This window comes from Sander vitreus, unplaced genomic scaffold (assembly GCF_031162955.1).
Source record: "Sander vitreus isolate 19-12246 unplaced genomic scaffold, sanVit1 ctg315_0, whole genome shotgun sequence".
In the NCBI taxonomy this organism is placed as follows: domain Eukaryota; kingdom Metazoa; phylum Chordata; class Actinopteri; order Perciformes; family Percidae; genus Sander; species Sander vitreus.
In genome coordinates this window covers 43,406-61,697 of record NW_027595464.1, presented here as the reverse complement: position 1 = coordinate 61,697, position 18,292 = coordinate 43,406, and the positions used below count along the sequence as shown (strand labels likewise).

At 45.5% G+C, this 18,292-nt stretch overlaps 1 protein-coding gene across 4 annotated transcripts in view; it reads left to right on the top strand.

Annotated features, from left to right (window-relative positions):
* The first annotated feature begins 2,144 nt into the window (after positions 1–2,144).
* The window catches only part of LOC144513679 (uncharacterized), a 29,612-nt gene continuing 13,464 nt past the window's right edge, over positions 2,145–18,292 (top strand). For all 4 annotated transcript variants that reach the window (XM_078244855.1, XM_078244856.1, XM_078244854.1 and 1 more), the window contains exons 1-10: positions 2,145–2,306; positions 3,775–5,384; positions 5,516–5,577; positions 8,215–8,253; positions 9,789–9,865; positions 9,957–9,985; positions 10,116–10,238; positions 14,289–14,414; positions 15,696–15,812; positions 18,165–18,289. In XM_078244855.1, coding sequence (XP_078100981.1) covers positions 3,804–5,384; positions 5,516–5,577; positions 8,215–8,253; positions 9,789–9,865; positions 9,957–9,985; positions 10,116–10,238; positions 14,289–14,414; positions 15,696–15,812; positions 18,165–18,289 — 2,279 coding nt within the window. In that variant the 5' untranslated portion in view covers positions 2,145–2,306; positions 3,775–3,803. The remainder of the gene's footprint in view (positions 2,307–3,774; positions 5,385–5,515; positions 5,578–8,214; positions 8,254–9,788; positions 9,866–9,956; positions 9,986–10,115; positions 10,239–14,288; positions 14,415–15,695; positions 15,813–18,164; positions 18,290–18,292) is intronic.

Genomic DNA, 18,292 nt, shown 5'->3' with positions numbered 1-18,292 from the left:
CTGGTCTACATACAAAACAACAGAAGAGTGTACTGTATGCAGTTACAGTAAAACATAAATACAACGATGCTGCATCCTCTCTTGTGTTTGGGTCTGGCCGCAGCACCTCATCCACATCACAAGCAGTGTTTCCCCTGGCCAAGCAGCGGGGGAAATATGGCCCAACATGGTGAATCCAGCCATGAAAAGCATCACCTGCTATATCTCCACATGCGTCTTCCATAGCTTGGAGAAGGGGGATACACGTTTGTGCATTTCGGTCATACACTTTCCATCTCCAGGCAGAAAAACATCTCCAAAACAGAAGAGCTCACCTGTTGCCCTTTTATGCTAAAGCTCTGATTGCTAATTGTAAAACAGGTTGACAGGTGTTTGCCCATGTGATGGGTCAGGGTGCATATTTGCATGTGAAAACAAGAGATTTTCTTCATGAAAATTGTGCCAAATGCAGAGAATTGTGTGTAGTGTTTTGAAAAAAGTGTGTTTTAGAAGTGCAATTGGAGTGTAAAGCAGGAATTGTGCTTGTAGTTTAGCAACATTGGTTCAGGGGGTTGGTGCATGGGGTGCATGTTGTGGTCATTGTGTCTCAAGTAGCAGGATTAGTGTGTAAACAATTGAGAAGAACTGTAATAGAGCTGATAACCACACATTCACAGCAGAATGGATTTCAGTCTGGTGCATTTCAAACACTGCTCACTGCAATGGTTTCTTGTTCTGGACCTGTTAGTGAACACATCCTGTATATACAGCATATAGAGAAAGCTCATAACGCCTTTTTGGGATTAAATAAACAGTTATACATTGTAGCGTTCGAGAGAATCAGATAAAAGAGCAAAGATACTAACGTGTCCAGGTCAGATGTCACAGCTGTGAATGATAGTCCCACAGCGCCACCTGCTGTTCTAACTGACTACATGACATATGTCCACACAGCCTGGAAGAAGAAGAATATTTACACTAATCTGAGTTTAATGCTAATGCTTCTTCCAACATAACGAGTTTCTCACACAACAGATCATCTCTGGCTCTGATAGGATGAAAACAAACTGAGAATAAAGCTGGCATATTCTCAGAGAAAGATAATAATCCATGTCATAAATTATTATTTATACTGTATGAGGGTCATTTCTCTTTATTTATAATGACGTGGCGCCCTCTGATGGTGTGAAGATGAACTGCATGACGATGAAGACTAATGTGTGTGTGTGTGTGTGTGTGTGTGTTTGTGAGTGTGTGTTTGCATGCGTTTGTGTGTGTGTGCGTGTGTTGTGTGTCTGTGTGTCTGTGTGTGTGTGTCTGTGTGTGTGTGTGTGTGTGTGTGTGTGTGTGTGTGTGTGTGTGTGTGTGTGTGTGTGTGTGTGTGTGTGTCTGTGTGTCTCTCTGTGTGTCTGTGTGTGTGTGTGTGTGTGTGTGTGTGTGTGTGTCTCTGTGTGTGTCTGTGTGTGTGTCTCTGTGTGTGTGTGTGTGTGTGTGTGTGTGTGTGTGTGTGTGTGTGTGTGTGTGTGTGTGTGTCTGTCTCTGTGTGTGTGTGTCTGTGTCTGTGTGTGTCTCTGTGTGTGTCTCTCTGTGTGTGTGTGTGTGTGTGTGTGTGTGTGTGTGTGTGCGTCTGTGACTGTAATAATGTTGTATTGTTCTCTCTTGAGTTCAGTTCACAGTTCTTGACTAAGAACCCTTTCATCAATTAAAAAGTAAACCGTGTCTGATGAAATCCTGAGATTGTCTGAGCGTGTCACTGAGAAGGCCCAACGTGACACTAATAAAAACTCCATTTAAGCTTTTAAATGAAGCTTTAATTGCACAGGGAACAAAAAATGTGTACCTGTTTCTTTTTGCTATAGGTAGCCTATACAGCTATATATTTTTCAGTATAGTTTAATTTAATTTAATTTAATTTTATTTTGTTTTATTTTATTTTATTTTATTTTATTTCATTTTATTTTATTTTATTTTATTTTATTTTATTTTATTTTATTTTATTTTATTTTATTTTATTTTATTTTATTTTATTTTATTTTATTTTATTTTATTTTATTTTATTTTATTTTATTTTATTTTATTTTATTTTATTTTTATTTTATTACGTTCGCCTCCACGGCAGCAGGTGGCGTAAATGCGTCATCGCGCTGTTACCAAACGTCAAGAAATCAAAGAAGACCTGAAGGACGCTTCAGTCAGTTAGCAGCTAGCAGCTAGCAGTTAGCTTGTCAACCACAGCTCGCCTTTCTGCATTTCTCTTCGCCAAAAACAACGTTTCTCTCTGAAGTGACTGCGTGCTTAACGCGACAGAGTTTGGAGTTTAATTTAAGGTAAGAACCGGTGGAAAACATGTCTCTGTCGGTTGGTTAGCCGCCAAGCTAACTGTTGTTGATGATGCTAGCTAACGTTAGCTCGCTAAGCTAACGCTGTTAGCTTCCTGCATACAGTTTGTTTACCTTGAACTCACACAGTAGCTCCGACTGAGATCTACTGGACACTTCTCTGATCTACACTTTAATCTGAGTGTTTAGTTGAAGGTAAGTATGTTTCTGTCGGTGTTTAGCCGTGCATTTATATGTTTTACTGCAGTAAAAGTATGACTACACACTGTAAAAACACTCCACTACAAGTAAAAGTTCTCTGTTTTTATACTTTTATCTCCTCGACAAGTCAGAGGGAAATACTGTTCTTTTTGACACATAGCACGTACATGTTTCTATTGATGGTTTAATGATTAATTAGCTTTTCATAGTTATAGCAGGTTTACTGTGAGCCTTTAGTTAAAGACGAAAGACTGCAGATTCATCAAAGCTGCTATTTATATAATGAATAATAATAATAAACCAGAGGTGGGGGAAGTACTCTGATCCTTTACTGCAGATATTAAGTACAACACCACCAAATTACAAAATACCCCCCAAAAAATACAGTAAAACACTGTTTGTGTTTGTGTGTGTGTGTGTGTGTGTGTGTGTGCGTGCGCGCGCGCGCGTGTAACAGGCTGTGTGTGTGTGTGTGTGTGTGTGTGTGTGTGCGCGCGCGCGTGTAACAGGCTGTGTGTGTGTGTGTGTGTGTGCGCTTGCTTGCTTGCGTGCGTGCGTGCGTGCAACAGGCTGTGTGTGTGTGTGTGTGTGTGTGTGTGTGTGTGTGTGTGTGTGTGCGCGCGCGCGCGTGTAAAACAGGCTGTGTATGTGTGTGTGTGCGTGCGTGTGTGTGTGTGTGTGTAACAGGCTGTGTGTGCGTAAAACAGGCTGTGTGTGTGTGTGTAACAGGCTGTGTGTGCGTAAAACAGGCTGTGTGTGTGTGTGTGTGTGTGTGTGTGTGTGTGTGTGCGTGCGTCTGAGTGTGTGTGAAAATAAGTCCCATAATCAGAACTTTACTGAAGTAAAAATGTGTAAGTTGCAGGAAAATGTCCCCTGTCAGTGTTCTGCTGTTCTCTCTGATGTTTCTGGATTAATAGTCCTGCTGCATTAATGTTTACGTTGCAATATGGCTGCAGGAGCCTATTCTTTCTAAAGAACTGTACTTAAGTAAAGTGCAAGTAACACACGTTGGTAAGATGGTTATTTGGAGTATTTCATACAATCAACTCTATTTTTCTTTGCGTGTCTCAGATGTTCCAAAGATCACTCATCCTGTGTACGTCTTCGCTCCCAGAGCCCTGAGCAGCTCGTCTTCCTCTGTGTTCATGTTTTCAGCAGAGATTTTCCCTCTCGCCATGAATCCTCCGCAAGCTTTTACGTTACTGTAAGTCCGATTTTTACATCTCCTGTCTTCCCTGACACCTTCTGTCTGCAGGAAACGCCCCGAGCGTTTCTCCTCCCGCCATGTCTCACAACAACAACAACCCGTACAGACGCCCGCCTTCTGACTCCGATCTCAGACCTGGTCCCAGACGGTACAGCTCCTCAGACCGTCGCCATGCTTCATCATCAGAACGTGACAGACCGTACGGCACTTCAGACCGCCACCATGCCTCGTCATCGGAGCGTGACTTTTCCAGGCCGCCTCGGGAGTCCTCGTCCTCTAGAGGTGCTCCGTGGTCGCAGGACGGCGCTCTCAGCATCCTGAGCAGCTGTGGGCTGGAGCCCGCTGACCTGGCTCTGCTGGCCGAGCTTCCCGAAGACGTCCTCACCGTCGAGTCCCTGCCTCAGGTCCTCAGGCAGATCAAAGGAAAGAGGGGTCCCGTCAACGTCAAAGGAAAGAGGGAAACCATCAAACCTTTCCCTTCCGCTGCTCCCTCTCCTTCCTCTTCCTCATATCCCTCCAGCTCTTCCCGCCTCCCTGCTGTCAACCCTCCCTCCTCTTCCGCTGGCACCGCTGGCGATTGGAATCCCCCCCGCAGCCATCTGCCCCGCTACCCGCTGGATCCAGAGACACCCGGCCCTGAGTCGTCGGCGCTGGACCACTGGGGGAATCCCAGGACCGGTGGCAGCTCCGGCAGAACTGACCCACCATCGTCATTGTTGTCCTCCAGCTACGTGGTGGACTTCCAACACAGACCCGGACCCTTCGGGTACAGCCAGACGGTTAGAGACTATAGTCCGGTTTCCTCTCAAGACTTCCAACACAGAGCAGGACTCTCTGATTATAACCAGACAGGTAAAGATGCCGCTCCAGTGTCGCTTCTAGACTACAACCTTAGCTCGGGAACTTCTGAGTTTGGCCAGACCGGCAGAGACTACGGTCTAGTTTCCTCTCAAGATTACAATCCTAGACCAGGATCCTCTGACTACAGTAAGAAGGGTAAAGATCCCACTCCAGTTTCCCTTCTAGACTACAACTTTAGCCCGGGACCGCCTGAGTTTGGCCACTCCGGCAGAGACAACAGTTCAGTTTCCTCTCAGGACTTCCAGCACAGACCAGGCCCCTCCGTTTACGGCCAGATGGGCAGAGATGGCGCTCCAGTTTCCCTTCTGGCCTTCAACTTTAGTTCTGGACCCTCTTATGGTAAGACAGGCAGAGACGCCGGCCCAGTTTCCTCTCAAGACTACAACCTTAGACCAGGGCTTTCTGAGTATATCAGGACAGGTTCAGACAGGGCTCCAGTGCCTCTTCTGGACTACGACCACAGACCGTTGCTGTCTGATTATGGTAAGACTGGCACAGACGCTGGTGCAGTTTCCTCTCAGGGTCCACCCTCTTTCAGCTCAGCAGCGGGGCGAGACAAGAGAACTCGTCCTTCCCGTTTCTCTCAGCCGGGCCCGGCTCTGCCTCCTGAAGAGCAGCGTCCGAAACCTCCCCATCAGTCTGAGACTCCTTCCATCCACAGCGCCAGCGCCAGCAGCAGCAGCCGGACCGCCGCCTCCATGCCCTCCAAGAAAGAAGCTCTGGACTTCCACGGGGCGTCCCCGCCAACGTTCCCTTACTCGTGCGCTCTGTGTGATATCACTGTGATGTCCAAGAAGGTAAGTACACCTGTCCTGACCTGCTCCTCGAAACCTCTCTGTTTACAGAGTCTGATGGGGGGGCTGCAGCTGTCAGAAGCAAGTCGAGTGAGACCGATTTATTCATGTTGCTGCTTCTTGTTTTGTTTCAGGTGTGGGAGAAACATATAAACGGGCCTCACCATGCAGACGGACAGCTTAACCTGCTGCAGCAGTAAGTTCCTCTCTGCAGAGCTGCAAAGCCGGCAGCTGACCCCTTCGAGTGTCTTTTAAGTATATTTTTAGGTGACCAAAATGTTAAAGGTCCCATGGCACTTCATGAGGTTTTTCTAACATTAATATGCGTCCCCCCAGCCTGCCTATGGTCCCCCAGTGGCTAGAAATGGTGATAGGTGTAAACCGAGCCCTGAGTATCCTGCTCTGCCTTTGAGAAAATGAAAGCTCAGATGGGCCGATATGGAATCTTCCCTTTATGACGTCATAAGGGGAAAGGTTACCTCCCCTTTCTCTGCTTTGCCCAACCAGAGAATTTGGCCCAACCATGAGAGAGAGAGAGAGACATCATGGCTTACAAACAAGCAAAGTGGCAGTTGGTCAAGACCACACCCCCACCCTCCACCTTGGCCCCCCCCTCTCTCCTCCTCAATAGCATTTAAAGCTACAGACACAGAAATGGGACGTCCCAAAGAAAGCTCATTGTGGGACTGGCTCTATAAAAGACACTTCAGATACAGTATTAGGGGACCACTAAGGTCTATATAAAAGAGACTTCAGATACAGTATTAGGGGACCACTAAGGTCTATATAAAAGAGACTTCAGATACAGTATTAGGGGGACCACTAAGGCCTATATAAAAGAGACTTCAGATACAGTATTAGGGGACCACTAAGGTCTATATAAAAGAGACTTCAGATACAGTATTAGGGGACCACTAAGGTCTATATAAAAGAGACTTCAGATACAGTATTAGGGGACCACTAAGGTCTATATAAAAGCATCCAAAAAGCAGCATGTCATAGGACTTTTAAATTAATAAGGTGAAAACACAGGGTCAAAGAGATGGAAACTCCCGCCCAGCTTAAAGCATCCCCTGATTTATTTTATTTTAGGGACAAGTATGTAGCATAAACCACATTTATATAGCCAGAGTTATTTTGCAGTGCCCGTCCCTATCGGCCTTTTAAAATACATAAAACTCAGCAACCAATACATAAGAGACGGAACAGGACACAAACTCAACAATAGATGCATACTGTACATTAAAACAAAATTCAGAACTCATAAAGATGATACAGACGAAACCATACAAGACCCAGACTGATAGCAGGAAGCACCAGATCATCCAAGACTGATCTAGCCTGGTCCTACCAGACCCTGGTACACTAGCCTGGTCCTACCAGACTCTGGTCCATTAACCTGGTCCTACCAGACTCTGGTCCATTAACCTGGTCCTACCAGACTCTTGTCCATTAACCTGGTCCTACCAGACCCTGGTACACTAGCCTGGTCCTACCAGACTCTGGTCCATTAACCTGGTCCTACCAGACTCTGGTGCATTAGCCTGGTCCTACCAGACTCTGGTGCATTAGCCTGGTTCTACCAGACTCTGGTCCATTAACCTGGTCCTACCAGACTCTGGTCCATTAACCTGGTCCTACCAGACTCTGGTACACTAGCCTGGTCCTACCAGACTCTAGTGCATTAGCCTGGTCCTACCAGACTCTGGTGCATTAGCCTGGTCCTACCAGACTCTGGTACACTAGCCTGGTCCTACCAGACTCTGGTCCATTAACCTGGTCCTACCAGACTCTGGTACACTAGCCTGGTCCTACCAGACTCTGGTGCATTAGACTGGTCCTACCAGACTCTGGTACATTAGCCTGGTCCTACCAGACTCTGGTGCATTAGACTGGTCCTACCAGACTCTGGTGCATTAGACTGGTCCTACCAGACCCTGGTCCACTAGCCTGGTCCTACCAGACTCTGGTCCACTAGCCTGGTCCTACTAGACTCTGGTCCATTTCATTGGTCCAGAGAGTCTGGCCACTCTCCATTGACCAGTGTTAACTTCCCTGAAGGCGGGTACTCTGTTGAAGTTTAAAACTATTGGATCTGCCCAGAGCCACTCTGGATCTGCCGTAACCAATCGCTAACGTTTGGTCGTGACGTATGTCATGCGCATGTGCAACAAGAGGGGAGACTGACAACTATCGGCTTATATTTAGCATTAGCATCGCTAGCGTTAGCCTTAGCCAACTCCTTCACCACTAACGGAGCGAGCTGGAAAGGGGAGGGCCACAACATCATGGCCCCCAACACAACTCAGCAAAGATTGTTCTTGCTCGGGCTTTAACTTCCGAGCCCCCAAACCGGAGACATTTGGAAACACTTCTGACCCGTTTTGGTTGGTAATCTGCGGGGTTGTATTGCAGTCTCAACGTCTCCTAACGGAGACCTTTGGCAACACCAAAACTGACGCCAGCGTTTCTCCTCCTGGTTGGGTCTTATCGGTCATGATACTTATCGGTCACGATACTTATCGGTACGATCTGAGACTTAAAGCGACCAACGTTACCTACCTAACTACCAGCAGTGGGCGGAGTCTCCACGCTGCCTCCTGTTTATGCCCAGTATACCAGGATGATGATGAAATATGAGGTTTTGGGCGTGTTAGTTTAAACAGAGATCAGTTTTTCTACTGGAGATTAAACCTCTTGGTGCACTGAGATCACTTTGGGCTCAAAACTCAAACGCTTAAAAACCAAAACGTAGCGCTGGAGATGCAGCCTTAGACAATCTGATTTATTTTATTTTTTGTGTGTTCATCACTCTGTCCCGTCTCTTCTGCAGGTTTCCTAGCTGGGACTGTCGCATGGAGACAATCAACAGGTCAGTGTCCCATGTCACTTCAACCTAACGCAACAAACTGATGCTCTGTGCTCTGTCTGTAAAAACTGTGGACGTAATAACTAAACACTATTTAACAAGGAGGAACTGGTATCAAGGTTTAATAAAGAGATGCTCAGATTACAGATCAACATCTTAAATAGAGATGCACCGATTGACCGGAATTACATTACATTACACTACATGTCAGAGGCCGCACGTCTCTGGAGTAACTAGGGGTTAAGTGTCTTGCTCAGGGACACATTGGCTGATGTATGGCAGTGGGAATCGAACCCAGGTCTCCCACACGTGTCATATCCACTGCGCCATCACCACCCCAACTGGCTGATTTTCACGTGATTGGCCAGTCTGACATATGCTGATTTTATGCTGGTCAAATGCTGTAAATAAATAACATTGTGAAGGCTACCATACACAATGCATAGGAATTATTATTATTATTATTATTATTATTATTATATATATATACAATACAGTAATACATTCTAAATAGTGAAAATGTATGACAGACAAACAGAAAACTAAAGATGATGTTTGAACCCACATATATAAAACCTACTATAACGACATTATCTTAATGCAGTGTAACTACTGTAGCATGTAAATAATGCACCTAAAATACAAACGTTCAACAATTGCCATTATATCGAATCAACAGCCACGTGCAACCTAGCTAGCAGGTGAAGAACGCAAAACTAAATCACCAGCTAACAATGAACTGACATCAGCTATACAACTTACAGTTCTCAAGGACGCACACACGCGATCTCCACTTTCCGCCGGGTGGCACGCGTGATGATGATGATGATGATGATGATGAGGATGAGTCTCTCAAAGTCTGATGAAAACCTTTCAAACTGACCTTTGTTGATGTGAAATGAAGACAGATTCAGCAGCTGCACGGCCTGTTTCTCTCTTCAGATGTTTCCAGAAACACGTTTCGGTGAACTGTTTTAGGACAACATGAGATCGTGTTCTGAACGAGACGCCACGACGGTCTGGCTTTGAGTTTCTGGAGAAAAAAAGAACCATGTGGCGCGTTCGTCCAATCAGCTGCCGGTTTTCATTTTCTGGAAACAATCAGACTGTTAATGGAAACAATACAGAGCAGCGCCGCCTGCTGCTGTGGAGACGTATTACGTTTCGTGCACGCGCAGAGCGTACGCTCAAGTCGGCGTCTTTCTGAGGCACTTTTTGGACCTCGGGGACCCGACTGATCAGTCCGACTGGCTTTACTGCCGACGGTCGGCCGTCTGGTTGGTGTGTAACTACCTTAGCAATCACTGCTGATAGACGGCCTTTTGTATACATGCATTGCTGTTTTCATACAGAAGTTTAGAGTTTTATATAGCGATAGATTATCTGTTCATGTTCTATGCAAAATGTAAAATGTTCTATTAAAGAAAAGATAGAAAATAAATATTTGTGTGCTGTAAAGTGGTTAGAAATCAGAATCGGCCTAGAAAATTGTAATTGGTGCATCTCTAATCTTAAATACAACTGTTCTGTCATTTAAGCGTCGACAACCAATCGGAGCAGAGGAAGGATGACGAAAAACCCGCCCAGCCGCCCCAGACAGCCAATCAGAGCTCCAGTAAAGACACCTTGTTGTTTTCTATCAGTGTTTGTCCGATTGGCCTTCTTGTTTTCTGCACTAACGTGTTGTTTTTCTGTGTGTTTAACAGAACAGCCACATAAAAAACCCCAAAAGAAGGTAAAGACTCCTCAAGAAGTCAGACGGCATTAAAGGTAACTTTATCTGCTGCTGCGTGAACTCTTCAATAATACATTGTGTGTGTGTGTGTGTGTGTGTGTGTGTGTGTGTGTGTGTCCTGTCCTGTCAGACGGCAGAGAAAGGTAAAGTGGTGTGTGTGAAGTTCCCGGCTCAGTCTGTGGACGAGGCGTACCTGAGGAAACTGGTGGAACCGTTCGGAAAGATCGTCAAGATCCTCATGTTTCCATCTCTGGTGAGTCCACCTGGTTCCTCACACAGCAGCGTAACACAGCACGCATACTGTACCGTGCAACAGTTTGTAATCAGCTGCACATGAATCCGACAAAACACCTCAACACTCCTAAAAATTAGTGTGTTGAAATATTTACTTGATGTTTCTTTTGGATCGATATGTTTTTTGTGTTTAAAGGAACACGGCGACTTATTGGGACTTTGTCCTTTTCCCCGTATCCACCAGAGTTAGATAAGTCCAGACATACCCTTCTCATCTCAGTGCGTGTTGTCTCTGTCTGACACCCCCACCGCTAGCCTAGCTTAGCACAGATCCTGGAGGTAACTGGCTCCATCTAGCCTAGCTTAGCACAGATCCTGGAGGTAACTGGCTCCATCTAGCCTAGCTTAGCACAGATCCTGGAGGTAACTGGCTCCATCTAGCCTAGCTTAGCACAGATCCTGGAGGTAACTGGCTCCATCTAGCCTAGCATAGCACAGATCCTGGAGGTAACTGGCTCCATCTAGCCTAGCTTAGCACAGATCCTGGACGTAAATGGCTCCAGCTAGCCTAGCTTAGCACAGATCCTGGAGGTAACTGGCTCCATCTAGCCTAGCTTAGCATAGATCCTGGAGGTAACTGGCTCCATCTAGCCTAGCTTAGCACAGATCCTGGAGGTAACCAGCTCCAGCTAGCCTAGCATAGCACAGATCCTGGAGGTAACCTGCTCCAACTAGCCCTAGCCTAGCTTAGCACAGATCCTGGAGGTAACTGGCTCCATCTAGCCTAGCTTAGCACAAAACCCTGGAGGTAACTGGCTCCATCTAGCCTAGCTTAGCACAGAACCTGGAGGTAACCGGCTCCATCTAGCCTAGCTTAGCACAGATCCTGGAGGTAACCTGCTCCAGCTAGCCTAGCCTAGCTTAGCACAGATCCTGGAGGTAACTGGCTCCATCTAGCCTAGCTTAGCACAGATCCTGGAGGTAACCGGCTCCATCTAGCCTAGCTTAGCACAGATCCTGGAGGTAACTGAGCTCCAGTCTAGCCTAGCTTAGCACAGATCCTGGAGGTAACCTGCTCCAACTAGCCTAGCCTAGCTTAGCACAGATCCTGGAGGTAACTGGCTCCATCTAGCCTAGCTTAGCACAAAACCTGGAGGTAACTGGCTCCATCTAGCCTAGCTTAGCACAGAACCTGGAGGTAACTGGCTCCATCTAGCCTAGCTTAGCACAGATCCTGGAGGTAACCTGCTCCAGCTAGCCTAGCCTAGCTTAGCACAGATCTGGGAGGTAACTGGCTCCATCTAGCCTAGCTTAGCACAGATCCTGGAGGTAATGGGCTCCATCTAGCCTAGCTTAGCACAGATCCTGGACGTAAATGGCTCCATCTAGCCTAGCTTAGCACAGATCCTGGAGGTAACCGGCTCCATCTAGCCTAGCTTAGCACAGATCCTGGACGTAAATGGCTCCATCTAGCCTAGCTTAGCACAGATCCTGGAGGTAACCGGCTCCATCTAGCCTAGCTTAGCACAGATCCTGGAGGTAACTGGCTCCATCTAGCCTAGCTTAGCACAGATCCTGGAGGTAACTGGCTCCATCTAGCCTACTGCTCCCAATAAGTGACAAAATAACACCAACATGTTCCTGTTTACATGTTGTGATTTGTAGAGTCACAGCGTGAACAAATAACAAGGTCACATGACACACAGCCATCTTCTAACCGTATACATACTGGGAACTATATTCTCAGAAGGCGAAGCACTGCTACTTGGGCGGAGTGATTTACACACCTGAGGAGCCCCGTGGTGAGGAGCAGAGAGTAACAACGGGGCTTCTCAGGTGTTGGAGGTGTAAATCACTCCAATCACTGACTGAACGTTGACCTTCCTTTTAATATTAGTCAAAATAATTCATAATTTCAGCTTTTTGAACTCAAGGATTAGGTATCATTTCCTTAATAAATTATGTTTATTGAGCATGAAATCCAGAAAGTGTGAAACTAGTAATGAGTTGGTGTTAGTGGTGTTCATACATGTTAGTGAAAAGAAGTGTAAGACGGCAAAAAAACGCCAAAAACATTGAAAAAAGCGCCTAGAAAAACGGGACCAAAGCATCGACAAGTGCACGGTCCAATGGAAGACAAGGCAAGGGTTATCGTCTAGTTCCATACGATACCAACATCTTCACTCCAGCTTTAACACACAGCCTCCTGTTGTCTTCACCCTCCTGTTGTCTTCTCGTCAACCACGCAACGTATTGTTGCATTTTTCAACGTTTTGGTCGTCTTTTTCTGACATTTAGGCCTTTTAGTGACAGGACAGCTTAGAAATGAAAAGGGGGAGAGAGATGGGGGGGGATGACATGCAGGGAAAGTGCCTCAGGTCGGAATCAAACCCGCAACTTCTGCGTCAAGGACTGATCCTCTTTATATGGGCGCTTGCTCTACCACTAGGCCACCCAGGAACCCAGTTTTTCTCACTTTTTCCGATGTCTTTGTCGATTTTTTTCAGCGCCTTTTTTACTTTTTTCAACGTCCTTTTATCATTTTATTTCTCTCTAAATGCTGTTACTGTATTTTCTGGACTATAAGTCACACTTTTTTTCATGCTTTGGCTGGTCCTGCGACTTATAGTCAGGTGTGACTTATATATCAACATATATATATATATATAATGTAACATGTTTTAAATGTTATTTCATGCTGAAAACATTACCGTCTACAGCCGCGAGAGGCGCTCTAGGCTCGTGACGACTATATGCTGCTCCTAAAGACAACTGAGAAAGAAAAGAAGCTGCAGGAGACTGCAGGTAGTAAAACACGCAGCCGAAAACGGTAATCGAGCAGCAGAAGGAGAGTTTGGAGTGAGAGAGAAACTTGTGAGGGACTGGAGAAAAGGTTAGTCTTACTGCAATGAAGAAAACAAAGAAAGCTAGTCGCGCTGAAATCCAGATGGCCAGAGCTGGAGGAAGGAGTCCACAGATGGGTGCTTGAACAACGTGCTGCTGGGAGAGGCTCGTCAACAGTGCCGTTACGTTACGTTAACATAGAGGACACCTACCGTATTCAGCTCCTTGTTCTGGCTGCTGTTGTGGAGTTTAATAACTGTTAATGTGTTACGTTAACATAGAGGACACCTACCGTATTCAGCCCCTTGTTCTGGGGGCTGTTGGGTAGTTTAATAACTGTTAATGTGTTACGTTAACATAGAGGACACCTACCGTATTCAGCCCCTTGTTCTGGGGGCTGTTGGGTAGTTTAATAACTGTTAATGTGTTACGTTAACATAGAGGACACCTACCGTATTCAGCCCCTTGTTCTGGGGGCTGTTGTGGAGTTTAATAACTTGCCTTTCCAGATTAAATGTCTGTTCTTGGTCTTGGATTTTGTGAAATACATTTTTAAATAAATGCCACTTATAGTCCAGTGTGACTTATATGTTTTTTTCCTCTTCATGACGCATTTTTTGACTGATGCGACTTATACTCCGGAGCGACTTATAGTCCAGAAAATACGGTAAATTGAATAAAACAACCAAATGCAATGAAAGTAGGGAACTGATCATTTATTTAACTTGTGAAGAGCATTGTAGAGAACCATCCACGTTACTTTTCTTTAACAATTGGGTAGAAAGAAAACCCTTTCTGATATAGAAAATGGGTCAAATTCGACCCGAGGACAACAGGAGGGTTTAGGATTTAATATATTGATATTGGATCATTCAAATGAAGATTGATTGGACTCTGGTAAGAATTCCCCCCCCTTCAGACACACATGCAGCTCAGTGAATCCTGACTCTGGTACCCTGTTTATGGACCTCTTTCACAGCAGACATGTTGACCTGTCATAGTAGGAAGAGCACAGCTGAGATTGATCACCTTAACGATGGCTCAGTTCCATCTAGTGTCCCAGGAAGCTATTTCAGTGAGTCAGCATGCTCAATACCAGGGCCTCTCCTAAGTGGAATGCAGCCATCATTACTGGGTTTGAATACACCTGTGCTGTTCCTACTATGACATGTCAACATGTCTGCTGTGACAAATGTCTCTAATCAACCTGTGGTGAACCCTGCAGGCGTTTGTGGAGCTGGGCTCTGTCGATCAGGCCAAGGACTTGGTGAAGTTCCACGCCAACTATCCTCCAACTGTGAACGGAGAGCTGATGGAGTTCAGCGTCTCCCACACCTTCAACTTCCTCCAGGTAGATATTCATCAACCAACCACAGCGCTTCCTTTATGATGACTGAAACACTGAGGCAACACAAGGGCAGATTCAAGCCCCTCGTCACCCAGACCGTTGACTGTTAACCCTCTGCCTGCCTGCCTGTCTGTCTGTCTGTCTGTCTGTCTGTCTGTCTACCTGTCTGTCTACCTGTCTGTCTAGAGTCTGTCTGTCTGTGTCTCTGTCTGTCTGTGTGTGTCTCTGTCGGTCTCTCTCTCTCTCTGTCTGTCTGTCTCTCACTGTCTGTCTGTCGCTCTCTGTCTGTCTGTCTCTCTCTCTGTCTGTGTCTGTCGGTCTGTCGCTCTCTGTCTGTCTGTCTCTGTCTCTCTCTCTGTCTGTGTCTGTCTGTCTGTGTCTCTCTCTCTGTCTGTCTGTCTCTGATGCGTCAGTCAGTTTTAATCAGTTCGGTATCTTCCAGACCTTTCAGTACCAGTTCCACTTTGTCTTCGCTCCAAGATAATACATCCCTGCTCTTACTGTCCTCCATTGTTCTTTCTCCAAAGTCTCCGAGGTTGCTTGGTAGTCTGGACGGACACAAACGGCACTCGGACGCCAGTCTTCCCCTCCTGATTGGGTCTTATCAGTCAGGAATAATTTGGGGGTAAAAGTTGGAATATATGGAAGTCAACGCGTAAATAATCCGGATTTCAATATTGACCAAAATAATCCTGATTATTATTTTTTTAAATGAGCAGCTGTAGTTTATACATTGTAAGTTTAGATACAGCCATGTGAACAAATGAGGACACCCATGCTAAAGTTGACTAAAAAGAGGAATAAAAAAAATCATCTTTAGGAAAATGATCTTAATGCCTTAATTAAAAAATGAGGAAAAATCCAACTTTTAAGGACACCAATTTTCTTTGTGAATGAATAATGTATCGTAAATAAATAAATGTTCTTCCTTAAAATACAGGGGGCATAAGTCAGTACACCCCTATGTTAGATTCCCTCTCTCTCTGTGTGTCTGTGTGTGTGCGTCACTGTGTCTGTCTGTGTGTCACTGTGTGCGTCTGTGTGTGTGTGTGTGCGTGTCTGTGTGCGTCTGTGTGTGTGCGTCACTGTGTGTCACTGTGTGTCTGTGTGTGTGTGTGTGTGCGCGTCACTGTGTGCGTCTGTGTGTGTGCGCGTCACTGTGTCTGTCTGTGTGTCTGTGTGCGAGCGAAGAGGTCCACACAAATAATTTCCCCTTTTGGGCCAATAAAGATGAAGCCTGATGTTGCCCTCTGCAGGAGTTAAACAAAGTGCTTGTCCTCCCAGAGTTCCCGGGTGTTGAGTTTCTCTCCGGCTCCGACAGACGAGGACAGCCGATCGGACCTGATCACCATCGTCAAACGCTTCGGAGAGCCGCTCTACACGCTCTTCCTGCCGTCTAAGGTCTGTTGGTGCAACTCTTTCTTCACATGAAATTCACATGTAGAAGCTGTTTTTAAACTACAGTATTTTTTGGACTATAAGTCTCACTTTTCTTCATTCTTTGGCTGGTCTTGCGACTTATAGTCAGGTGTGACTTATATATCAAAATATATATAATGTAACATGTTTTAAATGTTATTTCATGCTGAAAACATCACCGTCTACAGCCGCGAGAGGCGCTCTAGGCTCGTGACGACTATATGCTGCTCCTAAAGACAACTGAGAAAGAAAAGAAGCTGCAGGAGAATGCAGGTAGTAAAACACGCAGCCGAAAACGGTAATCGAGCAGCAGAAGGAGAGTTTGGAGTGAGAGAGAAACTTGTGAGGGACTGGAGAAAAGGTTAGTCTTACTGCAATGAAGAAAACAAAGAAAGCTAGTCGCTGAAATCCAGATGGCCAGAGCTGGAGGAAGGAGTCCACAGATGGGGGCTTGAACAACGTGCTGCTGGGAGAGGCTCGTCAACAGAGCTGTTACGTTAACATAGAGGACACCTACCGTATTCAGCCCCTTGTTCTGGGGGCTGTTGGGTAGTTTAATAACTGTTAATGTGTTACGTTAACGTAGAGGACACCTACCGTATTCAGCCCCTTGTTCTGGGGGCTGTTGGGTAGTTTAATAACTGTTAATGTGTTACGTTAACGTAGAGGACACCTACCGTATTCAGCTCCTTGTTCTGGGGGGCTGCTGTGGAGTTTAATAACTGTTAATGTGTTACGTTAACGTAGAGGACACCTACCGTATTCAGCCCCTTGTTCTGGGGGCTGTTGGGTAGTTTAATAACTGTTAATGTGTTACGTTAACATAGAGACACCGTATTCAGCCCCTTGTTCTGGCTGCTGTTGACGCATTCTTTGATTGATGCAACTTATACTCCGGAGCGACTTATAGTCTGGAAAGTACGGTATGTGTTTAACTGTCTGTGGTTTGGGATTGAGTTCCACTCTCTTGACCCTCTGATGGACCAGGCTGACTGACTACAAGAACCTTTTCCGCAGCGGAATAACACCGTCTCCTCTTGAGGATGCCCCTTGTGACTCGAGCAGTGTCTGATCTTCTGTTGATATAGGCAACAAGTAGCGGTGGAGCTAGGTTGTGGGTGACTTTATATACCAGACATATGTTTACATATTTCATTAGGTCTTCCCAGGGCGAGAACACGTCGTCGTAAAGTGTGTTATTTAAAAAAATATATATTTTAGCCATCATTGATCGGTCATTTGCAGACGCACCCTTCCCAGGTTTGTTTGTTTTATATCGCCATCGTTGTTGTTTGTTTCAGCCATACTTGAGAATAACAAAGTGTTGCACAATATATACTGTAAGATAGATAAGTAATAATAATGCATTTTATTTATATAGTGCTTTTTTTACACTTTACAGAGTTGTAGTGAAGTGCTGATCATTGGTCGACTGAAATAAGATGAATGTGTCGCACACTCTGGCCCTCAGGCCTTCTCCAAATAGTGTGCGACACTTTCTTATTTTCAAGTCTACCTCCAGTGATCAGCACCTGCGTTACCTTTCTATATTATATATTGTTTTAGCCGTACTCATGTGATCAGGGTGTTCCTCTCAGTGAACCTTCCCCTGAATAAATAAAGGTTCAATAACAAATTAATAAAAATGTGCCGACACATACCGTATTTTACCAGGTTTGTTTGTGTTTTATGTGTTCATATGCATTTTACCTTTTATTTATCCAGGTAAGTCGGCGTATTCCTTTTAAAGCTATGTGAAATGTCATAAGTGATTTCATTACTGACCTGTTTTCAGGAGAAGTCTGTTTTAAGGTGGATTTTTTGTAGTTTCTTCACTCCTCTGTGACATCATTCCTTCTCTGCATTTATTCCCTTCCTCCTTCCCTACGTACTTCCTCTTCTGTGGTCTTTCCTTCCTTCCCTTTTTACCTCCTTCCTTATTTATTCTTCCTTTTCTCTCCATCCTGGCCTCCTTTCTTTCACCCAGACCTGTCACATTCACACAGTGCAGGGCACCTCAGTGGTGGTGGAGATTTGATTCTGTCTGTCTGGGGATTGAACCGTGACCTCCTGGTCCCAAGCTCACTTCCTTAACCCCTAGGCCACCACTGCCCAAAACTGCCCTGCCTCTCTCTCCTTCTCCCTCACTTCACCTCTCGCTTCTCTCCATTCACAATAAAGTTACCACGCTGGCTGGCCTCTCTCTCTCTCCTCTCTATTGCATATTTTCCTCATATTAGGCAGGAGATATAGAGGTCTTTAGTTCATTGTTGGTCTTTGTGTTTGTAGTTGTACCACACCGTGACTGTAACATGAGCTGTGTTTGTTTTTCAGGCGTTTGTAGAGATGAAAAATACTCCCGATGCTCAGAAGCTGGTGGATTATTATTCCTCCAAAGCCCTGAAGATCAACAGTGAAATCATCAACGTTTCCTTCTCCGGAGAATACAAGAGTCTGATGTG